The sequence below is a fragment of the Globicephala melas genome, chromosome 19 (assembly GCF_963455315.2).
Source record: "Globicephala melas chromosome 19, mGloMel1.2, whole genome shotgun sequence".
NCBI classification, from domain to species: Eukaryota; Metazoa; Chordata; class Mammalia; order Artiodactyla; family Delphinidae; genus Globicephala; species Globicephala melas.
Window position 1 is genome coordinate 32,323,298 of NC_083332.1, and position 14,852 is coordinate 32,338,149.

Here is a 14,852-nt window from a genome sequence, read left to right on the forward strand (position 1 = left end):
AGCCTTCAAGGTTATTTCGAAGGGATCCATTTAAATTGTAAATATTAAAATAAAAATACTCTGGGGAGACATTTCCCTCATTGGGTCTAAAGGATATTTACAGCTGGCCTTTTCTCATTCTAGGAAATCGTGTCATTATCAAAACAAGCGGATGCACACTCCACCTGCATCCTCTTCTTTTCTGACATATGCTCATTCAAAGAGGGAGCGTGTCCATTTGACCTCTGTTTTGCTCCCACAGACTTAGAGAGGGATGGACTAGTTATCTGTGCCTTTGCTGATACCCGGGCACTAAGTTATGCCTTTCAACATGCCTTGAGGGTATGAGCCACATATTCTCCATTATCTGAAGAATCTCTTCTGCCAAGGCAGACTTGCAACTGCCTAGCATATGCTTTCCGCAGAAAAGGAAAATGAGTTCTTTGCCCTGTGTTTATAACTTCATTTTTTTCTCCATTGCTGTTCTATTTTGTGTACTTTTGAACCAGTTCTACAGTCTGGTTACCTTTTTTTCCCCATTGTTAGGTGCAGGGCACTTGAGATAAAGTCAGTGTTCTTGACTTCTTGGCTAATTAGTTATTCCTCCAATAACTACTTACCAAGTTTCTTTTATATTTAAGACTCAGTTCTAGGTGCTGCAGTATATGTATAGTATATACATTTTGAAACAGGGCTTTAGCCTTCAGGGAGCCTACTCTTTGGAGATATGAAGCCCATGTAATAAAAAGCAGCAAGATGAGTGACCCAGGTGACGGCCAAGCTGGCAGCACAGAGCCCAAGGAGAAAGCTACTAGAGTCATTCTTAAGTTGAGGAGCATAGGCTGACCTGTGAGGGCGACAGGTCCGGGAAGGGGACAGACGTCCTAGGAAGAGAGGGATGGTAACCTTGGAGTTTGCTTACCATCTCGGTGGCTGGTTCTATCTCTGCAGTGCTCAACGGGGACCTTGGATTACATCTTACAGCGCTGCCACTTGGCCCTGCAGAATATCCGTGATGAGGCGGACAATGGTGAGGTCTCTTTGAAATCCTTGGAGCCAGTGGTTTTGAAACACGGAGAAGAAATCCACAACGAGGTAAGGACTTTCAAGAACTGTGAAGATTCTCTCCTACTTGCTAGCTAACAAGTTATTCGGCCACAGTTTGCTATGAGTATAAGAGACAAGGGATGGTTCATTACTTACAATAGCAGTAGCCAGGGCATGAGCATTTTTGTGCCAGTTCTCCAAGCCTCTGTTTCCACAGGGTAACGCACAGTGGGCTGGATAGCATGTGCACTTGGAGGGGTTGTGTTCTAGAAGAGGAGCCTGACCTGAGGTAACCCGACTCTTCCATGATGGGCAGTAGGCATGTCTGTCGTTTGCTCCAGATCAAGACACATCTTTATCCACCAAGTCTGTTAGCAATCCTACCCTTTATTCTGGAGGGAGAAACTCTATCTTCCAAGCGTGTTCACTATAAAGACATCCTTGCAATGAGAGTGTGAAGCAAAGGGCAAGATATGTAGAAACACAAACAAGAGACCCATGAAGGATAATCTTCCAGCAAGGACTGATGGAAACTGAAGGTGGATCCTTGGAGCAGGTGGACCCTTAGGAGCCTTACCTTTTGTTCAGGAAATTAGTAGCGATTCTGCAGTCTGTGGGACCAGCATGTCTGGATCCCATGAGTCAGTGTTTCAAAAACTTTGTTAGTTTCATTAATACGTTTTCAATTTTTGCTCTGTCTTTGGACTACATATATTGTTATCTCTTCAATACTTTTAAAAGAATCAACTCTTTTTTTATGTAAATTAAAGTTTTTAAAAAGGAAGCTTTATGTTACCACTTTTAAGTGGAAAGCTGGTATCACTATCCAAAAGAAAAACTAACCAGAAAACTCTAGCCTGTGAAAACAGCAGTGTTATACTATTCCAGCAGATGCTTTTGGCCGGAGAAGGTTCGGAGCCTACAGTCTCTATTCTTCACGTTAAGAAGGAAGATTAGTGCGCAACTTCCTGTACATTCTAAAAGTCATTGAATTCTACACTGAAAATGGGTGAATTTTATGGTGGGTAAATAATACTCCCTCCCCCATAAAAAACCCCATTGAAATGAAAGTCAAAAAGAGATTACCAAGTGGTAGAGAATCTTTGAAGATTATCATCAATCAGAGACTTTTTCTTTGAAATAATTAGAAGGATTGGTGGAGAATTGGAGTACAAAAATGTTCTCAATCATGTCAGTAAATAATTGCTGAGCATGCGCGAGGCACTCTTTCTGGGTGCTTTCGGATATGTTGGGAAATAAAATAGACATTCTAGTGCAGGGAGATGATGATAAATAACAAACACACTACATCAGTTTATTATACAGTATGTTAGAAGTTGATAAGTGGTACGGGAAAAACCAAACAGGGTAAGGTAATGGAGATTGAGAGAAGCAGAGAACACTCCCACTGACAAGATGTCCTTTGTCCAAGGTTGAGGAAGAGAGCCATGTGGTTTTCTGGGGAACAGCATTTCAGGCCGAGGGAGACACCACTGCAAGGGCCGTGCGGGTGGGAGAATGCCTGGTGTTCGTGGACTAGTTCAGGGACGGTCTGCTGTGAGTGGTGGGAGTGAGGCTGTTAGTTACAGGAGATGAGGTCACGGAGGTGGTGTGAGGGGATGGGGAACGGCAGATTGTATCAGTCCTTGGAGGTGTCTCTAAGGACAAGGGCTTTCCTTTTTACTCTGAGGGTTATAGCAAGCCACTGAGGGGGTTTGAGCAGAGGAGAACAATGTTCCCACTGTGCCATGTAATATCTTTAAAAAGATATTTACTTATCTTACGAGCTGCTCCTCGGCTTGAATAGAGAGGTCTTGAATCTGAGTAACATGTGTGCCAGTCTTCTGTAATCCCCCAGTCTTTGATTCTTCAAGGTCATCTTCTTACTTTCAGAATGAGTTCCATATGTCAGGACACATCATCAGATACTCTCCTTTGGCCACGCAAGTTGGCGTGCTCACGCTCTTCTGGGTTCTGTTGCTGAATGAGAGCACAAATGTCTATAATCCTTTCCACGGTTCTTACTGTTTGCTTTCCTCTTTCTTAAAGGCCATGTGCCTTTGCTGGACTGATTATAGGATAAAGCCCTTGGTTTTATGTCTGCAGTCTTTTGGGCTGTGTCGGTTTAGAAGTGGTTGGGTTTTCCTTTTCTTAGATAGTTTCTAGCTAAACAATTTGGGGACTTTGGAGATTGGAACTGAGTACCTTAAGAAGATTTTTTTTTTCCAATTTAAGATGCTTAAAAAGATTTTTGGTGAGGTATAAGCAGAACCTTCCTCTGTGTTTATAAAATAGTCTGTTTTCCTTCTTAAAAATCATAAAATATGGAATTCAGTCTTGTCACCTGGTAAATTTCCCCTAGGAAAATTTACTATTTGATGTCATCATTTGGTTCTCATTTTGTTCTGATCAGACCTGCATCTTCCTTACAGCTACTGGGAAAGGGCTTTCATTGGGTAGCTCTCTGTAGATAGGACTTTAGCATCTCTTCCTGGTCTCATGTCTTTCTCCATGTAAAAACCTATTTCATTTATTACAGTGAGCACTGACCCCAATGGGCATGTTTCCACATGGGCATGATGGGTATGATGCCCAATGGGCATCTCGAGGGAAATGCATAAGCTGACCTGGGACCAAATCAAAAACCCACACTAACTTGGCAGAAGTAGGTGTCATCTGCTTACCTGTAAGAGTGTTGGAAATGATTTCCAACTATACAGTGCTGTGGTGACTCAGAAATACGGTTTTGGAATCTTACAGACTTTGCTCCCCAATGCCTAAGTGTCCAGTGACTAAGGTTCAGGTAGGTGGGTGGATTCTGTTTGTGCTTCCCCTTCAGACTTTTTCTAGACATTTCTAGGAGAAAAGCTTTTCTTGATTGACCTTTTTATTTTCTTTTTTTAAAAAATTAATTAATTTATTTATTTATGACTGTGTTGGGTCTTCGTTTCTGTGCGAGGGCTTTCTCTAGTTGTGACAAGCGGGGGCCACTCTTCATCGCGGTGCGCTGGCCTCTCCTGTTGAGGAGCACAGGCTTCAGACGCGCAGGCTCAGCAATTGTGGGTCACGGGCCCAGTTGCTCCGCGGCATGCGGGATCCCCCCAGACCAGGGCTCGAACCCGTGTCCCCTGCATTGGCAGGCAGACTCTCAACCACTGCGCCACCAGGGAAGCCCTGACCTTTTTCTTTTTGACTATTCCATGGAGAAGGCAGGTGCAGGTGAAATAGGAAGGTTCTAGAGATGTTTCTCTGGGTCACAGCTACGTAACTAACACTATTGTGAACGTGTGTTCATTTTTCTTTGATGATTCAGAAGGCCCTTCAAGATCCTGCAAGTTCCCTAGGCTCTCAGTGTGCCTTCTGATACCTGTGGGCATTAGGTATCTTTGTATTGTCACTGCACCAAAGATTGAATAATAGGGAATTTCCATTAAGTGCATGTCTGAAACCTGGGAGTTTGTTTTAAAAGCATCATGAACCCCGAGAGCACCTCAAGAGAGTTCCGGAAGCTGTGAGCCTCCCGGGAGGGACTGCACTCTGGAGAAGGGATGAAGACCCTCCTCCTGTCGTGGCTAGCACGTTATCAGTCAGTCAATATGGTGAGACTGTGATTCTTTTTAGCTTTGAAGTAATAAAGCTTCTGTTCTGTTCTGAATCCTGACCCTTTGGTTTTCATGCAGCATCCACCCTGTGGCTGCAGCTTTCCGTCCTCATCCCCAGAGTTTGGGGTGGAGGGGTGCACACCTTTTTTTTTTTGGTAACCCAAACTGAATCAAGCAGCTGGAAATATTTTTTGCTTCCTTAATTAATTTTAAGGAGGGAGGCAACTGCTTCTCTTGGCAGTGTTAGCACTGGTGAGGGTGGCATTGGATGAATATCCTGTAATATTTTTTGCCCACAACATCGAAGTGAAAAAGTCAGGTTATGGAGTTGATTAAAATACATGCCAATGGGTTTGATGCCCACAAAGATTGTATCTCATGGGCAGTACTTCCACCCCTGAAAAAAAAACTCTGTTGGGAATAAGTTTCAGGGTTGAGCTTTTCTGACTGGCCTCCGTGCAACGGGGGTGGGCATGAATTGACATGATTGTTAAAACTTCTCTTGCTCAGAAGATTTCATAAGATTGTGAGATTCTTGAGGACAGTAAGTGGTGGGCCTTGTGGCCTCATTTGGTCTGTTTTCTTAGTATCTACCAAGTGCCTGGCATATGGTCGGCTGTTCATTATTAACCCACTTAATCCTCACCACAAACCTATGTGGTGATTATGTAATTATCCTTATTTTACAGATGACAGAACTATTCAGTAGTGGAGCCCAGATCTGAACTGACTCCAGAACCCTTATTCTTAACCATGACACTGTCTGCTTCAAAAGATAGTTGGGCATCTAAGGAGGAAGATAAAGTCATTATTTGCTAAAATGGACAGGGTCTTTCTTTGCTCTCTTGTCCAACAGCAATGTTTCCAGGTATGCCCCTCTCCTTGCTTCTGAGTTTTCATTTACTGAAATCCAGACTCTATTGTACCTTTAAAGGCAGAATGAACTAATTACATATGATAATTATTTTGTTTCCTGGGATATCATGGTTGCCAAGGTTTATATGTTTTGTTGTTATGATGGAAAAAACCAACCCAAAGATAGAAAAACCCTTTCAGCTCTCCCAAACATAGGGCTTGATGCTTTGCTGACAGGTTGTTCCTATAGTGTGAATAAATTTTATGTGAAATCTATTAAAAAGAACTCTTTTTTTCTTGTAACAAATTATGTTGTTAAACCTGCATCTAAAGAGAAGTTGAACTACATTTGTATTCATTTTCCTTTCAAAGCAGTTAAGTTTACCTCTGTTAACCACTGTCTTTTAATACTGCAGATAAGGTTTAACAACTATTGTCTGAATATTGTCTACATTCCTCTTTTTTTTTTCTGTTTAAACAGCTTTAACTGAAATCAGTTCTACGTATCAAACAAACATTTAGTTAATGTAAACTAAAACCCTTTCATATGACTTGGTGTTCTCAGATTAGTTATTTGAGCCATTTTCACCAATGTTAAATCTTCACAAGTTGCTTTTGTTTGCCTCATGAAAGTTCAATATGGATAAAAAAAACAAAAAAAATTCTTTGTGGTAACAGGTGAAGCTTATAATAGCTCTGTGCCTGTATATGGAACATGATTACCTTAGCAAAGCCAACCTTACTCAACATTAAGCTGTGAAAGCTCTACATTTCTTGAGACAACAGAGGTAGAAAGAGCTTTGGGATGAATGAAGTTGTACTTTGATTGTAAAATTTGATTTTCAAGTTGGAGATGAGTGAAAGAAAATAGGAAACAATTTCTTATTCTTTCAAAGCTTTACTCAGCCTCTCACCTACACATATTGGGATTATTTCAATTGCAGGAAGCAGAAAACTCAACCCGAATTAGTTAAGCAAAAAGGGCTTCAGGAATAGCTTGATCAAGGGTCAGTTGATGCCACCAGGACCCGGTTTTTAACTGTTCATCTTGCAGCTGCTTCCTACTGTGTTGCCCCCATTCTTCCCATTCTGCAAAATGTTTGAAGAATCCTCTTCCTGTATCTTCTGACAGTCTCAAGACTTACTCTGATTGAACATATGCCTGTTTCCCCCAAACCCAGTTATGTGACTAGGAGAAGTGTGGTGGGCTGATTGGCTCAGATTGGGTTGCACATTCCACTCCTGGTATAAGAGCTGGAGCTTTACCCAGACCACATGGACTGAGACTGGGGAAGGGAATGGATTATCAAATGAATAATGGGGTTTGGCTAGAGTAGAATGATGCTAAGGAGGCAAATATTTGAAGTTTACCGTACTAGGTTCATAGGAAGGAAAATAAATTAGTAGTGTCTTTCCTGTTCTTTTTACCTATTGTCATTTGCCCTGACTGAACTGAAAGTGACAATTTAAATGGCTCCGTAGGTTTTATGCCGCCGTAATTAGCTTTATATTGTTCAAGTTATCTGAGTTGATGTTACCACCAGCCCCTCCTGGCCCATGGGTAAATTCTTTGTTTATTTTAGATCTAAGAAACTTAAAATTGATATCTTCTAATATGTGGCTGTGTTTTGCTCTTAATACTAGGTCTTTAAGAAAGATATTTAATGAAAACATACTTTGTTTGATTATATCTTTCCCATCCTACACAGTGCAGGCTGCTGTAAACTTTAGGATCTCAGGATTTGTTGTTGATTGACTTATAGTTTCCTCATGTCCAAGTGATGAACCAACCAACAACCTGGGTTGTCTCAGTAAGCTTTTTTTTTTTTTTTTGCGGTACGCGGGCCTCTCACTGTTGTGGCCTCTCCCGTTGCGGAGCACAGGCTCCGGATGTGCAGCCTCAGTGGCCATGGCTCACGGGCCCAGCCGCTCTGGGGCATGTGGGATCTTCCCAGATGGGGGCACGAACCTGTGTACCCTGCACAGGCAGGCGGACTCGCAACCACTGAGCCACCAGGGAAGCCTTCAGTAAGCTTTAAGACTACTCTCTTCCTGACTTGCAAAAAGGCTCAGGAGACTCCAAGTTATATTGGGAACTGGTTAGGCTGAGCTTTTCTCACCTTTTCTCACCCTATGACTGTGAAGTTACTGGAGGAGAACTGAGTGACGAAGTTTACTGTCCTTGATTGTCCATCATGGTGGCATTATAACCACAGTCTTGTCTTTATGATCCCCAGGTCGAGTTTGAGTGGCTGAGACAGTTTTGGTTTCAAGGCAATCGATACAAAAGGTGCACCGATTGGTGGTGTCAACCTATGACTCAGCTGGAAGAGCTGTGGAAGAAGATGGAAGGCCTGGTAAGTATCTGGGACCGGGTTTCCTGGGATGTTGTGCTCCGGCAATCCTCGGCTGCCTAATTTGCATGGGTAAAGGCAAGAGAAAGACAAGTATCATATGATATCGCTTATATGTGGAATCTAAAAAGAAAATGATACAAATGAACTTATTTACAAAACAGAAATAGACTTACAGACATAGAAAACAAACTTCAGGTTCCCAAAGGGGAAGGGGAGGCGGGGCTGGATAAATGAGGAGTTGGGGATTAACAGATACATGCTACTATAAATAAAATAAACAACAAAGACCTGTGTAGCACAGGGAACTATATTCAATATCTTATAATAATCTATAATGGAAAAGAATCTGAAAAAGAATAGATTTATTTTTTATTTTATTTTATTTATTTCTGGCTGCGTTGGGTCTTTGTTGCTGCACGCAGGCTCTTGTTGTGGTGAGCAGTGGCTACTCTTCGTTGCAGTGCGCGGGCGTCTCATTGCGGTGGCTTCTCTTGTTGCAGAGCACGGGCTCTGAGCGCATGGGCTTCAGTAGTTGTGGCTCACGGGCTCTAGAGCATAGGCTCAGTAGTTGTGGCGCACGGGCTTAGTTGCTCCGCGGCATATGGGATATTCCCGGACCAGGGCTCGAACCCGTGTCCCCTGCATTGGCAGGCGGATTCTTAACCACTGCACCACCAGGGGGGCCCTAGATTTATATATATATGTATAACTGAATCACTTCGCTGTGCACCTGAAACTTAACACAACATTGTAAATCAACTATACGTTAATTAAAAAATAAATAAAGACAAAAATCTCTAAATTAGTGAGTTAGGTTACTCTTGGGAAGGTAGTGGGAACAGCCAAGGATTTTGTCAGTACAAGCTTTGTTCCGTGCAGTGAACCTTTATTGAGCGTTTCTGACATGTAAGGCACCGTGTTAGACATACACTGGGAAGCGACGATGAGAACAGTACAACTCCTAAACTTCATTTGCATTTTTATATGCACCAGGCACTATTCTAAGAGTTTTCCCTATATTAACTTTTTTTTTTTTGCGGTACGGGGGCCTCTCACTGTTGTGGCCTCTCCCGTTGCGGAGCACAGGCTCTGGACGCACAGGCTCAGCGGCCATGGCTCACGGGCCCAGCCGCTCCGCAGCATGCGCTCCGCGGCATGTGGATCTTTCCGGGCTGGGGCACGAACCCGTGTCCCCTGCATCGGCTGGCGGACTCTCAACCACTGCGCCACCAGGGAAGCCCCCTATATTAACTTTTAAAGTTCTTACAACAGTCCTGTGAGTTGCAGAAACTGTTATGAACCTTAATTTATAGACATGAAAACCAAGCCCTAGAGAAATTAAGTGCCTCGCCCAAGGTCATGGAGTAAGTGGCAGAGCGAGATTGAAACCCAGGCAGCCTGGCTTTGTAGCTTGTGCTCTTAACCACTACATTCCGTTTAACAAGGAGAGAAGCATGAATATAGCCAGGTGTTGCATTAGCTAAAATGAAATCCTGTAATAGAGATTAAAAAAAAAAAATCACCATCCAGAGGCTGGAGTATTAAATTCGGAGCACTGGAGCTGGGACAGTTGTGAAACAGCAGATGTGGCTTTTGGGGACCTTGGGTGGGGAGAAGTAGGGTCGGATAAGGCATTCAGAGAGAAGCATTAGGCCCCAGGAACTGTAAAAACAAGATCAGGAGTGGGGAAGTACAGTGTGATCAGAGCACGGGATTCGGGGATGCGTCGTAGGAAATGTAGCTAGAAGGCAAGTTGAGGCCACTTGGAGTAAGTCTAAATTAAAATAATAGTCATAATAGCAAATACTTATGTGATACTTATTAAGTACCAGACACTATTGTATTTAACTTTTATGACAACCCCGTAAAGTAGGTATTTTTCCCCCATTTTACACATGAGGAGACTGAAGCACAAAAGGTTTACCTGACTTCCTCAAGGTCATACAACTAAGTTGGGGAGCTGGGATGAGAACTCAGGAAGACTGGCTCTGGGGTCATGCCATGTGTCACCTCACTGTTCTACCTCCAAATCGTCAGGTTTGGAATGTAGTGGAAAAGTGATAAAAGCCTGCTGAACTCTTGAGAGAGTACCACTGCGCAGACTTTGAGATGTGCTAGAAACAGTGAACTGATTTGCAAAAATGGGTAGTTATTGCTAATCCCTATTTTATAATAATGAAAATATCAAGTCACAACCCTGAAGGGGCCCCAGTTTGAAAGTCTGGGTCAGAGTCCAGAAGTCTCTGCTTTTCAGACATTTCCTTAAATCTTTAAAGCATGCCTTTTCATGAATATATGTCGGGGGGAGGAAAGTTGTCATCCTTTTAGTGTCCTAATAGTATCACAAAAATGGATTTCTCCAAAGACTTGAATCAGTGCAAAATGGAGCATTGTAAAACTGGGTTTGGAGGTAATGAAAAGTTCATGCTGAAATTTCCTCAGTTAGTTCTGTTCCTAAAATTAGCCTGTGTGGAGTATGCTCCATTTTTATGGGATGTATACATAAGGCAGCTTCACTTTTAGGGAATTTCTTTTTCACTGTGTAATTCTGGTTTTGTTTGCATATGAGTTAGAACTTCTTTACTTGCTGAACCTTGACACTAAGGCATCAGTTTGACTTTGGGATTGTAATTTGACAGTTCTTTGAATTAGAGCTGGCAAACTCCAACAACGAAACAATTAGAGTTGGCAAAATAAGAAAGAAACTCACTGAGTTTTTTTTTAATGTTTTTGTATTGCTTTTGTTCAAGGGCTTTTTTTTTCTAAGTGAAATCTTTGGTTTTGTGAGCTTACCAGCGATGTTCATTATGAATTCACTTAAACTGTTTAGTTATTTATATATTTTCAAATTTGGCAGTGATGGCACATTAGATCGACTGTCTCCCTTTATAACTCTCGTGTAAAAATACTAAAAAGAAGAACAGTCTTGGGAATTCTCCAGAGCGAGTTTCCTTGCAGTTGGTGTGGCATTACTAAGTGTTCTGAGTGAAATCAATGGCCTCTGTGTCTCAGCAAGTCTCGGGATGATCGTTATCAGCAGAGTGAAGGTTTGGGCCAAGATAAAAGGAATGGCATTCTAAATTAAATTTCAGCTTCAAGCCTTTTTTTAAACGACTTCTAGCAAATTCATAAGAATTTACTTTTGCTATTGGAAGAGACAGAAGAGCATAATCATTGGGCAGGTCTACGCTTCTGTGGCTGTTAGTGCAGTGCCATCTGGTATTTGTGTGTTCTGGGTGGAATTGGCACTGGCTGGTTAAATTCCTACTTTGTACCAGCCCACCTCATATTTTTTCAGTCGTGAGCAGTAGGGGGCAATGTTGAGCTACCAGTTTGACGCCCCCAGATGCTAAGCCTTTCAGGAAAATGCAGACAAATGCACCATTAACTGTCCAGAATTATCCCTGTTGCTTCAAGTTAGCTGTAATCTCCAAGATTCCATAACACAGGAAATCAGTTGTGGGTTAACAAATTCAACAGCAATTTAACATAAAAAGTGCAGTGTTTGGTGCACATTTGGATTCCATAGAATTAGACTAAGCCAAACGGCCTTTCTGAATGTACTCACTTTGCTTCCAGGGAATATACGGCTCAAAATGATGATCCTTTTAGACAAATGATTCTTCTTTATCGTTATGCTGTTTTGAATTGTAAAAATCACACGTGTGTTGTGGAAAGATTTCTCTAATTAATGTATTTTGTCTGTTCTGCAACATAGCATTGATCTCCTTTGGCGAGAAAATAAAACAAAAAACCTCGGGCAATATGTACATTACTTTTCACCTTTTGCTTGTGATTAAAGCAACCTTTGACAGCCCTCATACCAGGGAAGAGACTTGTGTTGTAATTCCTCTCTGTCTTTGTGTTCATTTTTTTCCTTTGTGGTTGGAAAGGAGTAGTCTCAGGTAGGATATAAAAGAAGAACGGAAAATGAGCTTTGAAATCACATTTCTTCCATTAATGGTAATTGCTTCACATGTCATAACCAGTCACATACTTTAAAAAGTTTATAATCAGCTGTCTCTAAAACTCCCCTAGCCTCCACTGCCAATCCCCTGTTCCAGAAAGCAACGTTTTTTTATCACACTGTTTATTCTTGCCGTTTCCCTCCCCGAGGATAGTTTTACTCTGGGCATGCTCTTGTGATGTAAATGTTAAACCTTATATTTGAATGACATTCTGATAAAATATCACATTTTCCCTGAATATTACCTCATGAAGTTTTGAGCCATTAAGCCCAGAGCACCAGAACCCTTTCTTTTTTCTTTTTCTTTTTTTTTAAAATTTATTTATTTATTTATCCATTTTTGGCTGCGGTGGGTCTTCGTTGCTGCACACAGGCTTTCTCTGGTTGCGGTGAGCTGGGGCCACTCTTCATTGTGGTGTGAGGCCTTCTCATTGCGGTGGCTTCTCTTGTTGCGGAGCACGGGCTCTAGGTGCGCAGGCTTCAGTAGTTGTGGCGCACGGGCTTCAGTAGTTGCAGCTTGCGGACTCTAGAGCACTGGCTCAGTAGTTGTGGCGCACAGGCTTAGCTGCTCCGTGGCATGTGGGATCTTCCCGGACCAGGGCTCGAACCCGTGTCCCCTGCACTGGCAGGCGGAGTCTTAACCCACTGCGCCACCAGGGAAGCCCCCCAGAACCCTTTCTTACAACCTAGGAAGTTAGCCTAGTCTTTCCTCTCATTTTGCTCTTCAGGAAGTTGTTATGACACTAACACTATTCAAATATTTGTATTTGTGTTTTATTCTTTTTTAAAACCAGCCCACCACCCCACATCCAAGATTAGCGTATTATGGGGAGACTGTTCAGGATAAGAGAGAGTTACCATTTGAAAGGAAACTGTACAGGCTTTGCTTTCTGGGTAAAAAAATATGAAAAGCCGAACTCTCCTGTGAGGTGAGGAAGTCTTGCTGTAGCCAGAGATTCAACGGATAGGCCATTTGTCTCTTAGGGTCTGGTATCGCACTTTGCAAAACTGACATTTATTTTACCTATAAAAATGTTTTAACGCTATTGAATTCACAGTGGTACAGAAAAGAATGCTAGGTGTGATGTCCTCTAAATTGATGACATTTATTCATTTCCTTTTGACCTTAAAAAAAAAAGGTCAGTTTGGTATAATTCTATAGAATATTCTAGAATACTTTCCAGAGTAAACATTTTCAGAAGTACGGATGATTTTTGTACTGGAGAGAAATTTCCTTCTTCTTTTTTCATTGCTTTTTTTTTTTTCTAGAAGACAAGGGTAGATCCTGATCGTTTTGAATGTTTTGAATTGCATTTCCTGCCTTGACAGGTCCTCGTGCTGGGATAGCAGTGCATTTACATGGCAGTTGGCCTTAATAACCTTTATTGACTTTAGTGGGTCAGAGCCAAGACTGGATTATTTTAATGTATCCGTTTTGAAACAGTGTAAAACACAACATATAATTATGTTAGGTAAGCTATCGGCTACATTTAATTCTACCCATTTATGTTAAAATTTGGCACGGGAGAGCAGAGAGATGTGGAAAATGAGTAGGTGTTTTATTTAATACTGTTCAGTTTCTTGTTGTTAAAGTTTTAAGAGAGAAAGATACTTAAGAATGTGAAAGTTGTCCTTTAGGAGTTAGTTGTAATCGTTCAATTTCAAGATGAGTCATGCCTTTCAGCTTGTCATTCTGGCCTGTGTAAATCATCTGGGAAAGCTCAGGCCGTGGAGCCTGTCCGTTGCTGTCTGGCTGAGCCCTTCTTAGTATAGGTTACACTAAGGTGGGGAATGATTGAGCCAAAGAGCAGTTTGTTTGTTTTTGGAGAGATTAATGAAGCTATCATCACAGTGCTTTAGATTAAATTCTTTGTAACTGAATAAAGGAACAAGGCTGCTTTTTCACATACTGAAATATACGCGAGGTATACTGTTTTTTGCCATCTTATTATAGTTCAGTTAGCTAAGTTCATTTTAAACTTTCTTCCAAGATTAAAGATTTTGGGGGGTGTGAGGAAGAAAGTGATGTAAATAGAAATGTTAATTTTTTGTCCATATTAATGGTGGAGTCATCAACTTATATATATATGTGTGTGTATGTGTATATATATATATATATTATATTTATATATCTCTCCCCTTTAACGTTAATGTATATACTAAATTATATTTGCTAATATTAATCCTGTCTTCCATTTTTCAGAGTTAGCATTTCTGATATAGGAGCAAAGTATATTATAGTAATTTAGGATCTGGTGTGAAATGTCAAGTGGTTTTAAATGAAAATGTAAACTCCCTTTTCCCTTTTTTGACTGGTACAGTGCTGAGTGGCTCAGGAGAAGCACGGATTGGAGGCAGGTAAACAGTCACAAGCACCCAACAATTCAAATTATGTATGCAGACTCTGAGCTCTGGGACCTTCTATGTTTGTTTAGCTTTGGAAATTTGGAGAAAAGAAAAAAGTCACTTTTCAGCTATAGTGGCTTAAAACCCTTGGCTCACATTTTTTCTTACCTTAAACGTGTTCACTGAAGGTTGGTTCTTTCCATATGCCTCCCTCTCCACCCCTACTCCAATTCCACACCTCTGCATTATTCTATTAAGAGTAAAATATCTGGGGGGAAATTGTACATATAACTTAGCAATGCATTTCGAACAGGTTTTGATGCCTTTGATTGCCCGTCCGGATTTCTCTCAGATTTTTCCAGTTTTTTCCTTTGTTGCTGCAGACTTAATAATGAATTAAGAAAAAAAAAAGTGTTGTGAATCCTGTCTTTTTGGGAAGAAATTTACAATTCCAAGAGAATTCAGGCTTAAGCCTCAGAAACAGAATGTGCATGGAAAGCACAAAGGACTGTGTTTATGATTCCCTTTGAAGTGTTTTTGCAACTGGATAAGGAAAATTTCAGAAACCGTCTGATAGTGTTCAGGGTAAATACTTAAACCCCTTTAGAGAATTTCACACACAGATACTGTGCAGCAGAAAAAAGGGATACTTATGTTTCTTAAAGCTACTACAGCCTACAGCTTTGTACTTAAAGACAG

General features: G+C 41.3%; 1 protein-coding gene across 1 annotated transcript in view; it reads left to right on the forward strand.

The window, feature by feature from the left end:
- FTO (FTO alpha-ketoglutarate dependent dioxygenase) overlaps window positions 1-14,852 on the forward strand; it is a 374,717-nt gene that overhangs the window by 159,901 nt on the left and 199,964 nt on the right. The window contains exons 6-7 of the mRNA XM_030832950.2: window positions 931-1,074; window positions 7,721-7,840. Of these exons, the coding sequence (XP_030688810.2) occupies window positions 931-1,074; window positions 7,721-7,840 (264 nt within the window). The remainder of the gene's footprint in view (window positions 1-930; window positions 1,075-7,720; window positions 7,841-14,852) is intronic.